We start from the raw sequence: 22,970 nt of genomic DNA, 5'->3' as shown, positions 1-22,970 counted from the left end.
CTCGGACTGCCTCCGAGACTGGTGTGCAGCTGTGTTACGTTCTTGTTCACCAGATCTGTATTCCTGGGACTGCCTCCGAGACTGGTGTGCAGCTGTGTCACGTCCTTGTTCACCAGATCTGTATTCCTGGGACTGCCTCCGAGACTGGTGTGCAGCTGTGTGACGTCCTTGTTCACCAGATTTGTATTCCTCGGACTGCCTCCGAGACTGGTGTGCAGCTGTGTCACGTCCTTGTTCACCAGATCTGTATTCCTGGGACTGCCTCCAAGACTGGTGTGCAGCTGTGTCACGTCCTTGTTCACCAGATTTGTATTCCTCGGACTGCCTCCGAGACTGGTGTGCAGCTGTGTTACGTTCTTGTTCACCAGATTTGTATTCCTGGGACTGCCTCCGAGACTGGTGTGCAGCTGTGTTACGTTCTTGTTCACCAGATTTGTATTCCTCGGACTGCCTCCGAGACTGGTGTGCAGCTGTGCTATGTCCTTGTTCCTGCTTCAGATATTCCTCGTCTAGCCTAGCCTTCTTTCTTGCAACAGCTTCCTTGGACGTTTTCGTTAATCCTCTGGAGTCTACAAGCCGATTCTATCGGCTTCACGCATGCGCCGAAATGTCTACAAGCCGAATTTATCGGCTCTAACCGCATTCAAATTTACCGCGCAATTACCGCCCAGAGTAGACTCCAGAGGGTTAATGAGGATTTCCATTTTGGAGGCATTTTACCGGTTTATCTGAAACGGTACCCGCCCAGAAACACGTTCCAGAGAAAACAAATCGTTTGGGCAATCGGCTCTCCAATATTCGATGTGTTCACGGTTTGGATTACGTAACGTAACGTTTGTGACGATGTTTTCATTGTGACGATGTTGTGACGATGTTTATGTTCACGGTAGTGTTTGATGTGATGGTGTAAACGTAATTTCGTAATGTTTTTCGTTTTTATTTTCGTAATCGTTTAATGAACGTTTAATGTTTAATGAACGTTTAATGAGTGTAAGAATGAGTGCATTGATCATTAAATGAATGAATAAATGAATGAATGCGATGAATGAATGTAATGAAAATGCATACTTCCGCATCCGCAAGATGGCGGCCTCCATTGAGCGATTTGGTGCGTCAAAGCTTCGAAATTCTCAAGGGATCCAGCAAAATCTGGCTTTTCAACATAATACGTACGCGTTCATTCACAACGCCGGCTAGAATGGCGATACAACAATTTTTACCGCTTTGCTTTGAAGAACGGGAATGAAGGGGGAGGAGCGTGTTAATATGTCTGGTTGAAGGCTTTGGATGGTGTTGGGGCTTGAAGCCAGATTTTAATCTTACAGCCGCCATGTTGGTGCTCGCCGTCACTGCGATGCGAAGCGAAAGACGCCTCAGAGCTGTCACATTCACAATCGCTATGTCGTATGTACTCCCGATACGTGTTTCCTTCATTGTAAAAACTACCAAGTCAACAGTTAAAAGGATTTTGAGCCGATAGGTGTTACGGCCTTGGCAAGATCGATGGAGACAGCGATCTGTTAGCTTATACACCACCCAAATAGCTATGTGGAATTCTCTCATGTAGAGATTAAACCCACGTCGTTTGAACTTTGGCAGAGGTCATTATTTACTTTTAATGTTTATATACGAATCAAAAAGAAGATAATTGGTTTTGGGTCGTCCTTTCCGCATATCTCATGGGATTGTGAGTTTGAGAGACGACCCTGATGGTGGGGCGGGGGTTGGCATTCTCTCAAGCAGGGATTCAATATCCCCTACAAATCCCCTACAATGACACCTTGAAATTTTTAAACCCACCAATATTGTCAAATCCGTGCCTCTTAAGACCGATTTGCAGATGGTGAAGACAAGCCTGCATTTCAGCATTTGAAGGAGTGCCTTCAATTTCTTCATTATCCTCTTCAGCAGTAGCATCATCAGAATTTTGATCCGATGCATTCAAATCATTGATTTCAGACACAATTTCTTCCAAGGCTGCTTCATCTTCCTCTTCATCATCTTCAAGTGTCACCAGAATTTCATTATCAATGGCAACCCAAGCTTGGAACTCTTCTGCAACTATTCCAGGAAGAAGATCAACATTGGCTGCATCCAGCTCTTCCTCAGCTGTGGCAGGCTCTTCCTCTTGTGGTTTGAATCTTTTTTTTCCAACAACTGTCGATGGTCTCTGAAGAGACCTTGGACCAGGCTCCAGCCAACATGTGCACGGCATCAGGCATATTCATTTTCTTTGCAACCTCGTTTGCTGTCAGGTGATCACCATTGTCCTCAAGCATGTCTATGATTGCTTGATGCATCTCATACATGAAGTAAGCCTTCATGGTCTGAACAATGCCCAATGGATGTGGTGTTTGGAGGAAGACTTCTGATGTCAATCTGAGAGAGTCCATGAGGAAAAAAGTTCCTGTGCACAATACAAAATTCTACAAACTAGCAACGGTACCCGCCCTATGGGCAGGGTTTCCATTGGGAGGCCCAAATGAAAAGGCAAAATATCAGAAATTGAAGGCTTTTTATTTTATTTTAAACGATTCATATAAACATCTGTTGAATCATATCACAAGCAAATCATCAAAATCTAAACAGTACATGGCGCCCATTTTGAAAAAAGATTGAATTCTGCAAAACGGAAGCAGCCGCTACACGTCTTTCTCAGTCGCACGTTTATGTGTGAAGAGTGCGCTCCGAATCTGTAACACAGAAGCGGCCGCTACACCTGTTTCTCAGTCGCTTTGCACACGCTGCCGTGTTACTTCGGAGCCGCACGTTTATATAGGAAGAGTTCGTCAGGAGTCGATCTACTCTCTCCTGGTACGTAGAATAAACAGTATTTGTAGAATTTCAACAAAAGCCACATCACTGTTCAGATCGGTAAATATTATTCCATCGTGTTTGGAAAAACTGGAAAATTGGAAAAACAATATAGCCTATTTTACTCCCAGGGGTCCCAGGAATACCCACCCAAAATATCGTTGCGATCGGTTCAGCCGTTTTTGCGGTACCTTCGAACGGACAGACGGACATTTGGTGAATTATAGTAAGATGATACTGACATCTACCCGAGTAATATGTGTCAGCCAACATGTGCCTTGACAAGTTCCCCAGTTTACCGATGAATATCCGGGAATTGCATGTATGTGCGTGCTGTGCACTACACGCACAAATTGCCATGTGTGTGTACTGAGTCACGTGACATTGCTGCACGTGGTACTGAGCGAATTGCAACGCAGCACAATTCGGTAAACCATCCCAGCTGTGAAAAACATTTTTAATGATGACTGTCATAAATGTGATGCCACATCTTTTTGAAAATGAATGTCATAAACGTGATCACCACACATCACAGAACCCACCTGGAGATCATTAATGGCAATTTGACAGGTATTCAGTACTGTGATGAAGTTCTCCGTGTCACATTTTCCCATTCCTGCAGGTTCATGGACGTCACATGACACTTCAACAGGATAATGCGTGTGCTAACGTCACATAAGTGGTCACTGACGTCATCACACAACAGAACATTCCCACACTTCCCTGGCTAGCTGTTTTGTCTGATCTTTCTCCCATAGAACATGTTTGGGATGAAATAGATACTCTTTCTAGTTACAAATATTTAAGCAAAACGACAAACAAAGCAAATGGAATGGTAAGAGAATGGTGAGAAACAACGGTGTGCTCCATTACCAAGCAGATTGTAGAGAGCTCGCCAAGCAGCTTAAGCACTCAAGCAAGCGTTCCATTGAAACGGTTGATAAGGAATGGCCGGCTTGGCAAGTATTAGAAAGCTGATTTTTTTTTCTGGTTTAAATGGCTGAAAACGTTTGGCAGATCCAACCCGCCAAATCTCACTTTTTTAAAGGAGATTAGTGAAAGGAGCTCAGGACCTGCCTTGTGATTTAGAGATCATAAGACGATACGAGTTCAATTATTATACGGTTTTGAGGCTACATGAGTGTAGATCTTTATTGCCCCATTAAAAAAACTCATGATCTTCATTACCCCTCTTTAATGTCATCCTTAGTACCTCCAATGATCTATGATCTTTAATACCCCCATTAACTTTTCCTCACTCATCCATCTTAATTGCTCGTTTCAGTGTTTCCTCCCTCACTCCCTCTCCTCTTTTCCTAATCGTTCATTCACTTGATGTTTGTTCACTCATGAGTCTCACTCCTGTAAAGCAAAGTAAAAAAGGAGTAACCTCCAAAGATGAAAATTGAAGCTGAGGTGAACCTTTTTTGATGTAAAAATTAATAAGTAACAAGACAAGGATTTTGGTTCACCTTATATTAAACTCGCAAAGGTACCCGGCATTGCATGGCCAAGCTGGGTTCCTCCTCCCACCCTTCCCCCCCACCCCTTCCCTTATACCACAACCTCCCCTGCCTCCTCCTATCTCACCCCCTCCCTCCAGACACCCAACCCACCCCTCCCCCTCCCTTCCTCCTCCCTCCACCCCACCCCCCTCTCTCCAGACTCCCACCCCTTCCCCTGCCTCCTCCTCCACCACCTTTCCCATCCCCCCCCCCTCCCAAATTATCCCACACCACCCCTCCACACCCTGCCCTATCCCCTCCCTCCTCCCACCTCACTTTTCTCCCTCAGGACTTCCACCCCACCTCACACCCCTCCCTCCTCCATCATCCCACCCTTCCCCTGTCCCCTCGCATCTCATCCCCTCCCTCCAGACTTCCCACCACACCCCACTTCCCTCCCTCTTCCCATCGCAACCTCTTCCCTCCCTCCACCCCTTTCCCTTCCTCCCTCCCACACCTTACCCTGCATCCGGACTTTGGGCCGCTAGGTCCACAGGTTTTGGAGTTATGGAGGACACACACACACACACACACACACACACACACACACACACACACACACACACACACACACACTTATTATTATCGATAACATCGGAGGAAAGTGTACCAGGACCTTCCTACCCTACAATTAATACAATTAATTTGTATCATAAAAATAATTATTTCACCTTTGTTGCAATATTTTCCACTTTTCCAAGTCCTTTCTGCATAACTTGTCTTTGAATCATATGGAGAGTGCATTGGTACAATGATGAGCACATCAAATTGAAAATGTTATACCTTTATTCAGATGTGTGTCGCGGAGTTACTTGCGGCCCTGGGAAATGCCTTGATCGTGTTCCTCGGGATGCCCTGCAATGATATAATCGCCAATCTCATGGTGCTGGGAGGAATCGCCTTGGTGCCATCCTTCCTACAGGTTTGCGTTTGCACTTAATTCTCCTCACTATACGTCATACTAACACAGTATGGATCTGGACCAGCCAACCATTGCTTGAGATAGGGAAATGAAATATGTTAGAATTGTATTCGTGCCATTATGTATCATTCAACTGTATTAACTACCCCTGTTTGAGTTTTATTTTTTTAGAATACCTCATGGCTTCATTGCTTTTGTTTGAGGTGTGCTTTCTACTCTGACATTATTCTGCAGCATGTAGAAACTGATAATTTCCGACGCTTATCGTTGTAATGGTGTTATACTCTGATTAACAAAAAAAAAGGACTTCACTTGTCCAGATGCAGTATAAAGTACTGTAAAATGGCCTGCAGAAATAAGAGAGGTTTTCAGTCGAGGTTTGTTTGTTGTACACCAATCGATGCAAACTTTATGATACTATTACGTTTGTGGGGGTAGGTGATGACATACCATCGTGGAAATAGGATCGTATAGATTAGCATGGACCGTGAATGTGTAGGAGACATCTCGATGTATATAAGCAGGGAAAACTGTGAGCTTAAGAGTGTTTACGTGTCACCACACGGAGGGTGGTTTTGTGTTAGTTAAATATGGCTTAAGGATAATTCCCAGTATGTAATTGCCTCCTGTGATTTCCCCTTATGTTTTTTACATTCACTCATCCAGCCATGCAATCAGGCCCCCCTTAACCAACAACACCGACAAGCCGGCGGAAACCCAGTGCATTTTCACCATCGGGCTAAACCCCGTCCCACCGCCGACATAATCCGAACATTCCCGACGAAACTAATATATATATATATATATATATATATAACACAAAGAATTAAGTTAAGCACCCCTACACAACGAATTAAGGTAAGCACCCCCTAATATATATTCTTTGTGTATATGTATACATTGGCATATATTCTAAGGTATGTGAGATCAAATAATGATTGGTATGACATTAGCAATTATCCATTGATGAAATTGAGTGATCAAAGTGAAAAAAAGTGATTGGTTGAGTCAGTGATCCGATCACGTGGGTCCTACACACGTTATTGACGCAAAGATCGCTAGAGGTCTTCTCAGAACAATGACTGTACGTTAGAAAACATAAACGTCATCCACACTGTCCGTGATGGACCTATAGCTCCATACTTAAATTGAGGTGAAAATATGCCTAAAATTCCCAAAAAATTTCACCTTAAATTATTCAGAATAAAATATTGAAAACGGCATGATTGTTATGTTTTTATGTGACCATAATATCACTTCTCCAGAAAATATAGCAATATCATGGGTATATTACACTGTTTTGACGACAACAAACTTGTAATGTGCGAGGTTGTAAAAAAACGGGGGGGGGGGGGGGGGTGCTTAACTTAATTCTTTGTGTATATATATATATATATATATATATATATATATATATTGTTACAGACGCGGTTTTAGATGTTATTTTACCGAGCGGTTGGTATTACCGCGTCCGAACAGTTACTCCCCGATTAGAACCCAAACGTTGGCCGGATCGCACCGCAGCTGCTCAATGAGGGAAAAGACTAAAACGACGAATGCAAAGAGGAAAACGAAGGCAAAGAAAGGTTTGGAAATACTACTGAATTTATTGACTATTTACACACATAAGCAAAAAGAAAGCAGTCACGTTTATTTACAAGCACATAAGACGCAGGTGACACAGGGAAAATACTAGCTTATACAGACTTAATTAACCCAGGACAGAACAAACAGAACAAACTCACGTACACAAGAAGGATGGAAAGGCAGGAGGTGGATGGCTGGAAGGAGGTGTGTCCAAGGGGGTCCTGCAGCTCAACCGGCGCGTTTAGCAGCCGCCGTTCCTTTACGGCCCTGCTCCAAACCGCCGTTCAGGCCCCCAAGCTGCTGTTGTGGCTGCTGTGTACGTCGCGTGCTTTGCCAGGCCTTGTCCGACTCGTCTGGTCCAAACCCTCAACTCGTTCTTGGTCCACTCACTCTTTACCACCGACTCCTCACCGCAACCAACGCAACCAACTGACCACCACCACCGACTCCTCACCGCAACCAACGCAACCAACTGACCACCGACTCCACTGACTGACTCCTCACGACTCTCTTTTGGCGACCAACTCACTTGCTTCTTGCGTGCGCGCCTTTTATAGCGCCTCCGGCGATTAAGCCGCCGGCCTTTTGGACACGCCCATCGGGGTGCTCACCTCGGCCCTGGTTGGTCGCGCGACCCTCTGGCTCCGCCCTTGATGACGACGGGCGGGCACGCCTTTCTTCTCCGATTCGAGCACATGTTCAATGGCGGTTATTGGAGGGGAGGTAATTCGGCAATCGAGGCCCGGCAATGACGGAAGGGGGTGTAAAAGGAAATGGAGATTTTGGGGATGGGAAGGAAAGGGGATCTATTCTCTTTCACTGGTGCAATGGAGTACTTCAATTAATGGGAGACACAGCCTTACTCTAAAACACAGAATAAGAGATAACTATTAAACAGGGGTATTCTATTATTTGGCTGATGTGTATGCTTGTGGACTAATTATGGGATGCCCTTTCACCTTTACACAGCTCCGGAGGTAGGGGGGCGCAGAATAAACAATAATAATAATAGTACAGCACACAATCAAAAAAATATATACAGTCCTCATATCCGCAACACTGCACCCTCCTCCTCTTAGGCACACCCCGAGCCTACAACTTTTATTTTTAGTGTGACACGTAGGTGTAGTTCCCTCTACTTTTAACCTGACCCTGAGTGCGACAGTTTTTTAAAACATAAATAAATGTGCCCCGCTGCTCCATTGCACCCTGCCTAACAGACTTACGCCCACAGTTAACCGAATTGCGGAATGGTCTTCAAACTATACACTGACGGTGGGAAGCATTATTTACAATGACGCTATTTTTATTTACAAAACTAACCCAGGACCTGTGATTGTTCTTTCTGGGGGGGGGGAGACAGTCTGCTCTGCATCGACGCACCATGAAAGCACCCAAAAACGCACCCAAGCACCAATCGGTGCAGTCACCATTGTTCATCAGTGTTCAATCAAAATAAAATCAACAACCCCTAACCCTGCAGGTGATCTCTTGCTCTTCGGCTCCCTCTGCTGGTTATTATTATTTCTTCCAGTTGTTGTCTTTTCCTTCATGTTCTTACTGGCGGCCTATTTGAACTGAAAAATGCACCCAATGTGTCCTTTTTATTTGATTTTATTTATAGCCCACAGGGCCGACTAGTGTGGTTCACCTGTGGGGCATCGGTGCCCTGTGGCCAAGGTCCGCCAGCAAGATTTCGGGCCCTCATGGCCGGTTCCAGCAGAGGGGCCATGCCCCAACCCATGGGGTCCATAAGTGGTGCTCGGCCACAGACATGTGGTCCATAATGTGGTGCATCGATGCAGACAGCTGGTTCTGGGAATTTCGGGCGCACAATGGCCGACCCACGCACGCTCCCCTCGGCACCCAGTGGCGCACAGGTCATGTGGGAGACAAAAGGGGAAAGACAATTGAGCGAGGGGTAAGGTCACAAGGGTACACATCAATAAGGCAATGCAAGGCGAAATGCGTACGGAGGGCGGAGTGAGAAAGCTCGTCCCTACCGTACGTCACCCCCCTGTCACCTACCCTACCCTTGCCCTTACCCCATATGTACAAAAATCTACACATTTACAAATTCGTCACTACTGTCACGTCTTCCCCATATTTCCCCTATACCAAATTCGTCTCCACAATCCCTCTACTTCAAAATTTGCCATCACCAAACTCATCATCAATCCTCATAAGGAGGCAGAGATGGAACATCAAAGCACAATGTCACACCCACGTCATGATGCGTCTCACAATCCAAACATTTGCACAGTAAAAATAATTAAACATGGCATGGTGCGGAGTACCTGTCACCTCAGGTGAGTGGATGCAGATGGTGCGAGGAGACTTCATCCTAACTACTTTCTAAATGACATTAACACACTTTACACTACCCGGGGTCTCTCCCTGCCAATCCATTGGCCAACTTACACTATGGGTTCTAAAAACCAATTCCCATTGACCAAACTGTGGTGCTTCTCAATTTGGGGTCTCACTCCCCCGATTCATCTCCCGGTGCCCTCGCACAGTTTCTGGGCTGCGACGTGTAGCTCTCCCAGCAGGTCTACCCACCTGCACACCTCCACCACTGCAGTTGCCACCCGAGCTTACCTAGCTCCTCACCCTAACCTAACTAACTGGGGAAGGCCCTCTCCTGGCTCTGTCACCCCACTCGGTGCCCTCTGGCACTGGGCTACCCGGGTCCGTCCTCCGGATCCTCGGGCCCCATCCACAACTACCGGCTCCCAGAGCCCACCTGCGGCCTCACCTGGCCGACATCCTCACAGTGGTGGAGTGCCCAAACCAACTACACACACTAACAGGCTACACGCCCAGCCATTTCCACAACACTAATGCACCCATCCAAAGACCATTCTTTCACTCGCACCACAGATGCCAATATCCAACCACAATTTACCTGTACCCTCTACCTAACACTTACACTACCCGCCCCGGGTATCCGTGATGGGGGTCCACTCTTCCCCCATTCACACCTTCGCACCATCCACTCCACTCCACAATTTCCACCATACTCACTCCACGACCATCCATTCCAATACTCCATGACCAAACTGTGGTGCTTCTCAATTGCTCTGTGGTGCTCCATACCATTTATTCCATACAACCATTTATTGCACACAACCATTCTCCATTCACCTGTTGTTGCACACCTGTGCAATCACACCTGGTGCCACCTGCACCCTCCTTTCTTCCTGGACCATTTGGTCAACCCAACACGCAATCACCACTACTCCCTCATACACTGCTCCACACACCTGTTCAGTTGCACACCTGTGCAATCACACCTGTTCAATCCTCAAACACACGGCATCATCTCAGCTAACTACTCCCCTACGAAACTTGCGCTTCCCAGTCACCCCTTTAAACTATTGCGCTCCCACGTCATTATCATCCACACTAAACTACCTGCATCCCCACTACAGGTATCAGTCACTAACTAACCTTAACGTTACCTACTGTCATCTTCGCTAGATCCCGACACACGATATATCCTAACCCACCCGGGCTAGTTTTCACTGCCATACACCCCATAATCTATAGCGCATTTGCCCCCTCTTCTGTGAGGGATGGTGGATTTGCCATCCCACCACATCGGGGAGGTCCTACTATCAATTTCGCACACCTAAATCCAACCAATCAAAAATTCTGCCAATCATCGTACCAATCATCAAATTTCGCCTTTTTCTAATTTCGTGGCCAAAACACTATCCTCATCACCCGTCTACTTATTACATCCTCTCGGTGCGCCAATTCCCTTCTAAAGCTCGGTTTCGTACAGCCGAGCCATGAACGCGGGTTCTTTTGTGCCGGCGGCTGGATGCGTCCGGCACTCGGTGCAGGGACGGGGGCTTACCCGGGCCGAGATCCCACGCACCACCTCGGCGTGGAGCCATCCAATGTCCCGATCTCGACCTGCCGGCACGTCTCAATAGAAAGTGGTCTCCATGACGACCCTTCCTATCGGGCTGCCCGCTCCGCCTAGTGGAGCCCGGACGCGGCCGTTCCAAGCGAGGCACAGCGTGGATCGCGTACGGCGGTTCTTTCGAAACCGCCGTGGTTCGGATCCCCGCTGGTCCTCGCGGCACGCGAAGCTGCCCGACGCGCACCGAGGGCCCGATTCGGCTATAAGTCGTTCTAACCTCTAACCCGGTTACCGTCGATGCCTCACCTGGATGCTTACAAGCATACGCTACCCCTTTCTTGCTCATACCTCCAGCTGTTCCCATGCTCCTCGTACCTTTCCTTTCACACCTCGGTACACTCATTCCGCTCACCGACTTGGTCACACACCTGACCACCGAACACCTTGGCACACATTCGTCGCTCGCACACCTCACCAACACACCTCCTCGCGCCCCTTCCTCGGTCACCTCCTCTGTGACAATTACAGGTGTACTCTCACCCACACACCCAACCACGTGCCTCATGACCAACTCAAGTGTGCATTCCCACACACGCTCTACCATTCCAGGTGTGCATCCTCGCTCACCTGTCACACCCAACTCATGCTCCGTGCCACTCTCACTACTCTCACCACCACTCTTGACAGCACACTCTTTCGTTACACCCTCTGTAACACTCACCACAGGCGTACACTCTCTCGTTACTTCCTCCGTAACACTCACCACACCGCGCTTCCCTGTGCTCCCTCGCACACGCGCTTCGACCAACTCACTCTTGACGGCACACTCACTCCTCGGCATGCACTTTTTCCTCACACACCCCATGGTCGGACATTCTCGCACACCTCTTTTTTCGCACACCAGACCTGTCGCACACTTCACCAACGGCCTCTCACGAACACCCGGATCCAAACCAATCCCCAAGCCGACTGAAGCTTTCCTCACATCATATACATTGCCACTCACCTCCGTACCTCGTCGTCGCACCTCCTTTGCCACCTGCAAACTCTTTATTTGGTTAGTGAGCATCACATCATGAGTTGAGCACCGACCTTGCACATATTCCATCACCTCCTCCTGGATTTCTCTTTTAGTTTCTGTCCGTCCCTTCTTAATTTCACTCACCTCTTCTTCCACTTCCTCTAATTTTTGTTTAACCTCTTTTTTTTCTCGGTGCGTCTCCTCAAGTTCATCCTCTAAGGCTACCGTGACCGTCTCTATGTGCATCCTCACCTGCCGGTCCTTTGTCTCCATTATCTCTGTCACCTCGTCCACCCTCATTGTCAGTTCCTCACGTACCATCTGACATTGCCTCTGTGTCGCTATTAATTCTTTTTAAATTTCTTTTTGTGTCGCCTTTAACCCCCCGATTATTGCAGTGTTCTTTTCCACTTGGTCCACGAGTTCCTTCTGTCCCACTGTCAGCTGTTCTACTCCCTTCGTCAGACCCTCTATGCCCCCCTGTAACCTAGCCGTATTATTCCTCACCTCTTTCTCTATACGCTTTTCGCCTCGCTTTACCTCCTCGCGTACCCCCGAGACCTCCTCACTTACACCTCGTCGTATCTCCTCCTTCATCTCCTCCCTTTCTTTTGTAGATGCCGCCCTCATCTGTCCCAATTCATCCCTCTGAGCATCCAGTTTGGTTTCTACCCCGATTTTTACCTCCTCTATCTGCTCTCCCATTTGTTTAATTTCTCGGGCGGATTGCTCCCCTATCTCCCACAATTTGTCCTCCATCCTATTTTCTAACCCCATTAACCCATTTTTCACCTCTTTTATCCCGTTGTCTAACCCCTCAAATTTGTCGTCTAACTTCCCAAATTTCTTGTCTAATCCCTTAAAATTATTGTCTAACCCCTCACCGGTACCCCTCGCTTCATCCCTCATTATCCCCATTTGCTCACTCTGAGCCTACATCCGGTTCCCCATTACCCCCATTTGGTTTCCCATTACCCCCAATTGCTCACTCTGCAGTTTGAGGGACGCCTGCATTTGCGCCATAAATTGCTCCATGAGGGCCTGCATTTGGGCCATCCCTCCCACTTGTGCAGCGGGTGCGGCCGCCGTAGCTATGTGCGAGGCGCCATTTTGCGCGCCTGATACCCCCTCAACCACATTGCCAATGTTCTCCTCCTCTTTTTCATCCACATACATTTCCCCGAGGTCCTGGGTCGATTCTACCCTGTCTATCTCTCCCACCGGCATCCCGTCGCCTTGACCAGCCATGGCGCGATTTCAAAATTCGGGTTTTATAAAACAAAACAAATTTCGGCCGCTCCAAATTTTGACCAATTTTTTTTTTTTTTTGATGTTTTAAAAATTTGGTTCGGGCCCCGAATCTCACTCCCAGACACCAATTGTTACAGACGCGGTTTTAGATGTTATTTTACCGAGCGGTTGGTATTACCGCGTCCGAACAGTTACTCCCCGATTAGAACCCAAACGTTGGCCGGATCGCACCGCAGCTGCTCAATGAGGGAAAAGACTAAAACGACGAATGCAAAGAGGAAAACGAAGGCAAAGAAAGGTTTGGAAATACTACTGAATTTATTGACTATTTACACACATAAGCAAAAAGAAAGCAGTCACGTTTATTTACAAGCACATAAGACGCAGGTGACACAGGGAAAATACTAGCTTATACAGACTTAATTAACCCAGGACAGAACAAACAGAACAAACTCACGTACACAAGAAGGATGGAAAGGCAGGAGGTGGATGGCTGGAAGGAGGTGTGTCCAAGGGGGTCCTGCAGCTCAACCGGCGCGTTTAGCAGCCGCCGTTCCTTTACGGCCCTGCTCCAAACCGCCGTTCAGGCCCCCAAGCTGCTGTTGTGGCTGCTGTGTACGTCGCGTGCTTTGCCAGGCCTTGTCCGACTCGTCTGGTCCAAACCCTCAACTCGTTCTTGGTCCACTCACTCTTTACCACCGACTCCTCACCGCAACCAACGCAACCAACTGACCACCACCACCGACTCCTCACCGCAACCAACGCAACCAACTGACCAAACAGAACTGAACTCCACTGACTGACTCCTCACGACTCTCTTTTGGCGACCAACTCACTTGCTTCTTGCGTGCGCGCCTTTTATAGCGCCTCCGGCGATTAAGCCGCCGGCCTTTTGGACACGCCCATCGGGGTGCTCACCTCGGCCCTGGTTGGTCGCGCGACCCTCTGGCTCCGCCCTTGATGACGACGGGCGGGCACGCCTTTCTTCTCCGATTCGAGCACATGTTCAATGGCGGTTATTGGAGGGGAGGTAATTCAGCAATCGAGGCCCGGCAATGACGGAAGGGGGTGTAAAAGGAAATGGAGATTTTGGGGATGGGAAGGAAAGGGGATCTATTCTCTTTCACTGGTGCAATGGAGTGCTTCAATTAATGGGAGACACAGCCTTACTCTAAAACGGCCGTTCCTTTACGGCCCTGCTCCAAACCGCCGTTCAGGCCCCCAAGCTGCTGTTGTGGCTGCTGTGTACGTCGCGTGCTTTGCCAGGCCTTGTCCGACTCGTCTGGTCCAAACCCTCAACTCGTTCTTGGTCCACTCACTCTTTACCACCGACTCCTCACCGCAACCAACGCAACCAACTGACCACCACCACCGACTCCTCACCGCAACCAACGCAACCAACTGACCAAACAGAACTGAACTCCACTGACTGACTCCTCACGACTCTCTTTTGGCGACCAACTCACTTGCTTCTTGCGTGCGCGCCTTTTATAGCGCCTCCGGCGATTAAGCCGCCGGCCTTTTGGACACGCCCATCGGGGTGCTCACCTCGGCCCTGGTTGGTCGCGCGACCCTCTGGCTCCGCCCTTGATGACGACGGGCGGGCACGCCTTTCTTCTCCGATTCGAGCACATGTTCAATGGCGGTTATTGGAGGGGAGGTAATTCAGCAATCGAGGCCCGGCAATGACGGAAGGGGGTGTAAAAGGAAATGGAGATTTTGGGGATGGGAAGGAAAGGGGATCTATTCTCTTTCACTGGTGCAATGGAGTGCTTCAATTAATGGGAGACACAGCCTTACTCTAAAACACAGAATAAGAGATAACTATTAAACAGGGGTATTCTATTATTTGGCTGATGTGTATGCTTGTGGACTAATTATGGGATGCCCTTTCACCTTTACACAGCTCCGGAGGTAGGGGGGCGCAGAATAAACAATAATAATAATAGTACAGCACACAATCAAAAAAATATATACAGTCCTCATATCCGCAACAATATATATGTATATATATACATATATATATATATATATATAGTATATATATATATATATATATATATATATATATATATATATATGTATATATATACATGTATATATATGTATATATATATATACATGTATATATATGTATATATATACATATATGTATATATATGTATATATATACATATATGTATATATATGTATATATATACATATATGTATATATATATACATATATATACACTACTGGTCAAAGGTTTTAGAACACCTCAATTTTTCCAGTTTTTATTGAAATTTATGCAGTTGAATGTCTCAATGTATTCTGAAATTAAGCATAGAACAAATAAACAATTGGAGATAAAAAAGAAATCATAGAATCATTTTGTTTAACAAGATTTAATTAAATTTTTTGACTCAGCAAAGTAGCCACCTTTTGCAGATATAACCGCCGAACACACTCGTGGCATTCTTTCTGCAATGGAAATGAAATATTGTTCGGGAAGTTCTTCCCAACACTGTTGCAGAAGTTCCCACAAATGTGTTGCACTTGTAGGTTGCTTTGCTTTCACCCTTCTGTCCAGTTCATCCCAGACCAGCTCGATGGGGTTTAAGTCTAGAGACTGTGCTGGCCATTCCATGATTTGAAGCCGACCGTCTTGTTCAATTCCTCGAAGGTAGTTTTGACATAGCCTGGGGTGTGTTTAGGGTTATTATCTTGCTGTAGGATGAACCCCTGACCAACTAGGCATATACCAGAGGGCATTGCATGGCGCTGCAAAATGCTGTGGTAGCCCTTTTGGTTGAGGGTGCCAGTCACTCTGTGCAAGTCGCCGACTCTGGATCCAGCAAAAGAGCCCCAGACCATCACGCTTCCTCCTCCATGTTTGACAGTTCGTGTCACACACTGAGGAACAATCCTTTCGCCTACTCGATGGCATACAAAAACCCTGCATGATGAACCAAAGATTTCAAATTTTGATTCATCGATCCTTAAGACCTTCTTCCAGTCTTCAGTAGTCCACTGGCGGTGCTTCATAGCCCAGGCAAGCCTCTTTTTCTTATTTTGCCATCTTAGCAATGGCTTTCTTACTGCCACTCGACCTGTAAAACCTGCAGCTCAAAGTCTTCTCTTCACAGTTGAAACTGAGACTTGCTTACTTCGACCAGTGTTAAGCTGTGCTTGAAGCTGTTGTCCTGTGAGCCGCCTATCATGCAAGCTGTTGACTCTCAGAAACTTGTCTTCTGATTCTGTTGTGGCTTTGGGTCTGCCAGGCCGTTTCCTGCCAGAGTTTCCTCTAGTTTCCAATTTACTACTTCCTGCAGTGCAATATTGTCCAAATAATGCTTCAGAGGGTGTAATAACAGTCTGTTCCAATACTGCTTTTATACAGACAGGGGGTTTGTAATCAAGTAATCAGCAGAGGTTGGGACACCTGCAGGAATAGATTGCATCAACTTTCAAGGCTTAATTTACTTACATTGCTGCAGAACAGCTGTAAGTTGTTAACCCATTACTTGTTCCCTGAAGAAGGCCTTTTTTTTTTTACAATGTAACTGTGCAATTTACATTATTTTCCCGTTTTTGCTAACCTAAACTTTTTTTTTAACCTCGAGAAGTTTACTGCTTACCTTTGTACCATTTCAGGTTATTCACTGGACATTAAACTGTGTAAATTTCAATAAAAACTAGAAAAATTGAGGTGTTCTAAAACTTTTGACCGGTCGTGTATATATATACAGGGTGAGTCAAAAGTAGCGCCCGATTTCTGTTTATATATATATATTTCTGTCAGTTGATTGTTTGTTTGACATTTGTATTACAGTGTACAAGAACATATAAATAAATGAATGACATGTTTATCTAACCATTTATTCGGGGGAAAATTATTACGGAAGTGTACCAAGCTGTTTTACTTGCAATTTTCAAAGTGCCCTCCCTCGTGATCGATGCACAATTGCAGCCGAGCAGGCACAGAGTGGCACACACGCTTGCAGAGTTCGATATCAATTTCCTCAAACTTTGCAGTGATTTGAGCCTTCAATTCCTGAATGGTACGAGGCTTTTCACGATAAACAAGGTCTTTCATGAGCCCCCAAAGAAAGAAATCTGGAGGCGTAAGGTCTGGGGAGCGTGCCGGCCACTCAATCGGACCGTGGCGGCCGATCCACTTTCTGGGAAAGTTTTCATCAAGCCACTGACGAACATGACGTCCATAATGAGGAGGAGCTCCATCTTGCTGGAAATAACAGTCCTGATCTTGTACCCTGGGCCAAAAGAAGGTTTGCAGCATATCCAGGTAAATTTCTGCAGTGACAGATCCCTCAAAGAAAAAGGGTCCAATTATCCCTAATGGAGATATGGCTGCCCAAACTGTCACGCCAGGTAAATTTACCTCCTTCTCAACTGTCACTCTTGGGTTCTCCACAGTCCAGTTGACACCATTGTGTCTGTTAATTGTGCCCTTAAGCTTAAAACATGTCTCATCTGACCACCAGATGTTGTCTAGCATTGTGTCCTCTTCGTCAAGTTTAGCTAAGAACTCTTCGCAAAATTGAAGACGCCGGTCGTCATCTCCATCATGAAGGGCATGCAGTAAGCGTGGATTGTAAGGTTTCCACTTTTTCTGGTGAAGGATACGGATAACACTTGATTGGCTCACTTCCAACTCTGCAGATAAACGGCCAGTTGACTTCTGCGGACTTTGTTCCAGTCTCCTGATGGCTTCTTCAGCCTTAGCTACATTCGTTGCCGTTTTCGGACGACCGGACTTCTTTGCAGTGGCTACCGACCCTGTTGCTTCAAATTTCTCGACACTCAATCGTATGTTTCTTCCCTGGGGTGGGTTAATATCGAATTCCTGTGCCAAACGGAGTGCCACCATCGTTGGTTGTTCATTACATTTGTAGGAATGTTTCACGGCCGCAATGCATTGATTTATTGAAAGGTAATTCATGGTTCAATTTGGTGCAACTTCAGTAACTTTCCAAAGTCTCATCAATAACCTGCAAAACAAAAACAAAAATATATAAATGAAGAAAATTAATAATCTGCAAGACAATTATTAACAACATGACAATCCCAGAAAGAATCTGACAGCCGAAAAAACAGAAATCGGGCGCTACTTTTGATTCACCCTGTATATACAGTATGTATATATATCTGGAGGACTTGTATATATATATCTGGACAATATACATACATACAGACTTGGCATTTAATATGGAATTTTTTTTTCTTTCTTGACTTGGGTTTACTCTCTTAACTCAGTATATCAATCTGGTGAGTTTCTTTTACACTTTGGTGATTTATTTGTTAAAAGAACCATGTCACTGATTGTCTGTCGCAGCAAGAAGTCAACAACAGGATTATATCACAGGTGGCGTGGCAAAATGTACGGACAGGTGCATTTGATGATTGGCTCACAGTCGGGTATACAAGGGTTGTTGCGTTCTGTATTAGTGGAAAACAACTGCTGCACGTCTCCAAAAGTTATTGCCGCTTCCTCTGGAGATGGTCCGTCAACTCGACAATGCTGTTTGTCATGGAGTGGTGGCTTTATGAAATTACGGCATGAAACAGCGTGCTATTGCTCGGCAGTATGGCATCACTCAAGGTCAGGTGTCAAAGATCCTGAAACGAAATGCTCAGAGGGGTGTCCCTACTCCAATACCGAGGTCAGGACGTCCCCGCAGAACCACAAGGAGGGATGATTGCCAGCTGCACCGGTTAGTCCGCAATGGCCGTACCAATTCAGCTAATCGGCTTAAGGGTGAGTGGCAGCAACTGACAAAAGTGCCTGTATCCAGAAGGCTAGTCAACCAACGACTGGTTCAAGCAGGCTTTCGTGCCAGGCGTCCCCTGAGAAAGCCAAGCCTGACCAGACAACACCGCCAGCGCCGATTGCAGTGGGCCAGAGAGCACCGTCAATGGCAGCCAGGACACTGGAATCACGTGATCTTCAGTGTCGAGTCTAGATTTCTGGTCTATCGTCAAGATGGCCGCGTCCGAGTGCGCAGACAAGTGCATGAAGCCTACAATAAAGATTGTATAGTGCCAAGAGTCCAAGCTGGAGGTGATGGGGTGACCGTTTGGGCTGCTTTTCATGCATGGGGCAAAACTGACCTGGTTGTTCTGAATGGAAACCTGAACCAGTTCAAGTACAGGGCCATTCTGGAAGAAACATTGCTTGCATTTGCTCGGCAAGCCTTTCGAGGAAACTTTGTCTTCCAAGATGACAATGCACGGCCTCATTGTGCTCGCATGATCCAACACTTTCTTGCTGACCGTGGTGAAGAGTATATGGAGTGGCCTGCCATGTCCCCGGATATGAATCCGATAGAGAACTTGTGGGCAGAATTAACGCGTCAAATCGCCCACTTGGACCAGCAGCCGACCTATGTGCGTGAATTGCAGCAGGCTATTGTCACTGCATGGCAAGCGATTCCTGTCCAAACCTTGGCAAATCTCGTGACACAGCATGCCTCAACGTGTACGTGCTCTCCTGAATGCTCGTGGGAGTTACCCGAAGTACTGAACTGTAATTTTACTGTCCGTAATCCCAGTCGTAATGTCACTTTTGTTTTCGTTGAAATTTTTTTTGGCTAATGTGCAAAATAAAGAGATACTTCTGGAAAACGTACAGAAGTTTAACACAGTACTGTCCATGAATTGAGTTCGATATCAGTTTACATCACTTTCAAGGATCAATTTATTTGTTTCGAAATGTCAAATGTGGTTTTTGTTTCTTTTAAAGGTCACATTAACAAAATCGAGAATAATTTCAACATAATTCCAATGAACTTTTTGTTCTAAGACATCATGAAAAGTAAGTTCATCCCCACAAAAAAAATATTCCATATTAAATGCCAAGTCTGTATATATATATATGGAGAGTGACAAGCTCTTCTCCCGATCTCCACGCATGCACAAACAATAGCGTCGGTACAGCTTAAACCAGAGCGTCACCTCCAACTCGGAGGCTTCAGCCCGGGCACTCCATGATATGGAGATTTATGTGGTGATCATTGGTTAAATATCAAAACAGAGCTGCCTATCCGGATTTCGTGATTACTTGCACTCATTAGGACGCTCATCACGCTCCATATATCTCATCTATTCAGCCCGATCAAACGTACTTGCTGGTTTCTGTGGTTTGCATTGGTGGGAACAAATATGTGTGTGGCAGGCACGTGTTTGTTACTTGCGAATTATGTGGGGATTGCTGAGTGAGACATAATTCGTGGCTGATGTTCTCCCTTGAGGTCAAGAAGTACCATTTCTATTTAATCGACGAAGTGGGGTAATTGGTTTGATTTTAGAATGGTGTGCTGTCTTGATGAGTGAGTGTCCTGACGTCCTAACCCTAATCTTTCTTGTTGAATTAAAATTGATGATTATAGAAATCTGGCCTATGTTGACCTTTTGACCTCAAAAATAATTGGTGGTTGAAATCGATGACCAAATATGCAAATCCTCTTCAAATGTCAAGTCAAACAGATAAAAAATTATCAATTTTAGAAATCTGGCCAATGTTGACCTTTTTGCCTTTGTTGACCTCAAACATAATTGGTGGTTAAATTCAGTGATCTGATTTGCAAATACTCTTCAAAATTCAAGTCTATCAGATAAAAATTGAGGATTTTAGAAATTGGACCGAACCTTTGGCCGATTTTGACCTTTTGATCGTTTGACCTCAAAATCAATAGGCTTCTTGCTTATGACTAACTCTACCAGATGAATTTACATGAAGATCGGAGTTAGAATGTGACCTGTAGATGATTAACATCCAAACAGACAGATAGACAGAATGAAAAATCACTCATAGAGCGACACTTGGCAAAACAGAACAAAGTAGAATGGCACTCAGGAGAGCATCCTTTTGACTTCAAAAATAATTAGTGGTTGAATTCAGTGACCTGACATGCAAATCGTCTTCAAAGTTTAAGTCCATCGGATGAAAATTGAGGATTTTAGAAATTTGAAATTGTTGTTGACCTTTGGCCTATTTTGACCTTTTTGCCTATGCTGATCTCAAAAATAGTTGGCGGTTGAATTCAGTTAGCTGATATGTAAATGCTTTTCAAATTTCAAGTCAATTGGATGGAAATTGAGGATTTTAGAAATTTGAAAAAGTGTTTGACCTTTGGTGTATGTTGACCTTTTGACCTATGCTGATCTCAAAATAGTTGGTGGTTGAATTCAGTTCGCTGATGTGTAAATCCTCTTCAGATTTCAAGTCAATCGGATGAAAATTGAGGATTTTAGAAATTCAAAAAAAAGTGGTTGACCTTTGGCCTATTTGACCTTTTGGCCTAAGCTGATCTCAAAAATAGTTGGTGGTTGAATTCAGTTGGCTGATATGTAAATCATATTCAAATTTCAAGTCAATCAGATGAAAATTGAGGATTTTAGAAATTTGAAAAAGTGGTTGACCTTTGGCCTATTTGACCTTTTGGCCGATGCTGATCTCAAAAATAGTTGTTGGTTGAATTCAGTTAACTGATATGTAAATGCCATTCAAATTTCAAGTGAATCGGATGAAAATTGAGGATTTTAGAAATTCAAAAAAAAGTGGTTGACCTTTGGCCTATTTTACCTTTTGGCCTAAGCTGATCTCAAAAATAGTTGGTGGTTGAATTCAGTTGGCTGATATGTAAATCATATTCAAATTTCAAGTCAATCAGATGAAAATTGAGGATTTTAGAAATGTGAAAAAAATTGGTTGACCTTTGGCCTATGTTGACATTTTTACCTCAAAAATATATATGATTTTGCCGGACCACGAACTCTACCATTTGGTGAAGTTTCGTGAAGATTGGTTTCAAATTCTGACCTGCAGGCAAGTATAAGTGAGCGGACAAACAAACACACAAACACACAAACCGGAGTGATCAACATCCAGTCACATGAAAAAGTAAGTACACCCCATGTAAAGTTTTGACTTTTTCAACATATTTCAACATACAGCGATTTGATCTTCATTTCAACAATATTGAGAGATAAAGGTGATATAATATAACAAATATCATGAAACATTTACATTTTGTAGTCCATTGTATAATTTAAATAAACATAAATGCAAATTCCGCATGTGGAAAAAGTAAGTACACCCCTACATTTATCACTACTTCAAATACCTAAAATTAGAATCAGGTGCACCAGCTCAGGTGCAAATGATTAGAAAATCGTTAGAGACGATCTTGGAGGAACCTGTCTTATTTAAACCTCAGCTATTTAGTTTGGTTTGCTCTTTGTTGTTGAAGTGTGCAGCGTCACCATGCCTTGATCAAAAGAGCTCTCTGAGGCCTTCAGAAAGAAGTTATAGATGCCTACGAGTCTGGGAAGGGATTTAAAAAGATCTCCAAACAATTTGAAATCAATCATTCGACTGTCCGGAAGATCATCTACAAGTGGAGAAGATTCCAAACAACTGCCAACTTGTTCAGGCCAGGCCGCCCCAGCAAGTTCAGCCCGAGGGCAGACCACAAGATGCTGAAAGAAGTCTCTAAGAACCCCAGAATGTCATCACAGGACTTACAGGTAGCTCTTGCCACTGTTGATGTCAAAGTGCACGAGTCTACCATTAGAAAGAGGCTGCACAAATTTGATCTACATGGGCGGTGTGCCAGGAGGAAACCTTTGCTGTCCAGAAAGAACATCAGGGCAAGACTAATGTTTGCCAATGAACACAAAGGCAAAGACCAGCACTTCTGGAACAATGTGCTCTGGACAGATGAGTCAAAGGTAGAGCTATTTGGCCACAGTACCAGAAGACATGTTTGGCGAAAACCAAAGACAGCATTTGACCACAAGAACCTGATACCAACTGTAAAGCATGGTGGTGGAAATATTATGGTTTGGGGCAGCTTTGCTGCATCAGGGCCTGGTCAGCTCACCATCATAGAATCCACGATGAATTCTATATTGTACCAGAGGGTGCTTGAGGTTAATGTGAGGCCATCTGCCGGAAAGTTGAAGCTCAACCGAAGGTGGACCTTGCAACATGA

General features: G+C 45.3%; 1 protein-coding gene across 2 annotated transcripts in view; it reads left to right on the top strand.

Moving 5' to 3' along the window:
* Nucleotides 1–22,970, top strand: part of LOC137417425 (chitin synthase chs-2-like) — a 212,861-nt gene that overhangs the window by 54,300 nt on the left and 135,591 nt on the right. For both annotated transcript variants that reach the window (XM_078785804.1, XM_078785805.1), the window contains one exon: nt 5,113–5,241. In XM_078785804.1, the coding sequence (XP_078641930.1) occupies nt 5,113–5,241 (129 nt within the window). The remainder of the gene's footprint in view (nt 1–5,112; nt 5,242–22,970) is intronic.

The sequence above is a fragment of the Myxine glutinosa genome, chromosome 10 (assembly GCF_964187855.1).
Source record: "Myxine glutinosa chromosome 10, kmMyxGlut1.1, whole genome shotgun sequence".
In the NCBI taxonomy this organism is placed as follows: domain Eukaryota; kingdom Metazoa; phylum Chordata; class Myxini; order Myxiniformes; family Myxinidae; genus Myxine; species Myxine glutinosa.
This window is presented reverse-complemented; position numbering and strand designations above follow the sequence as displayed.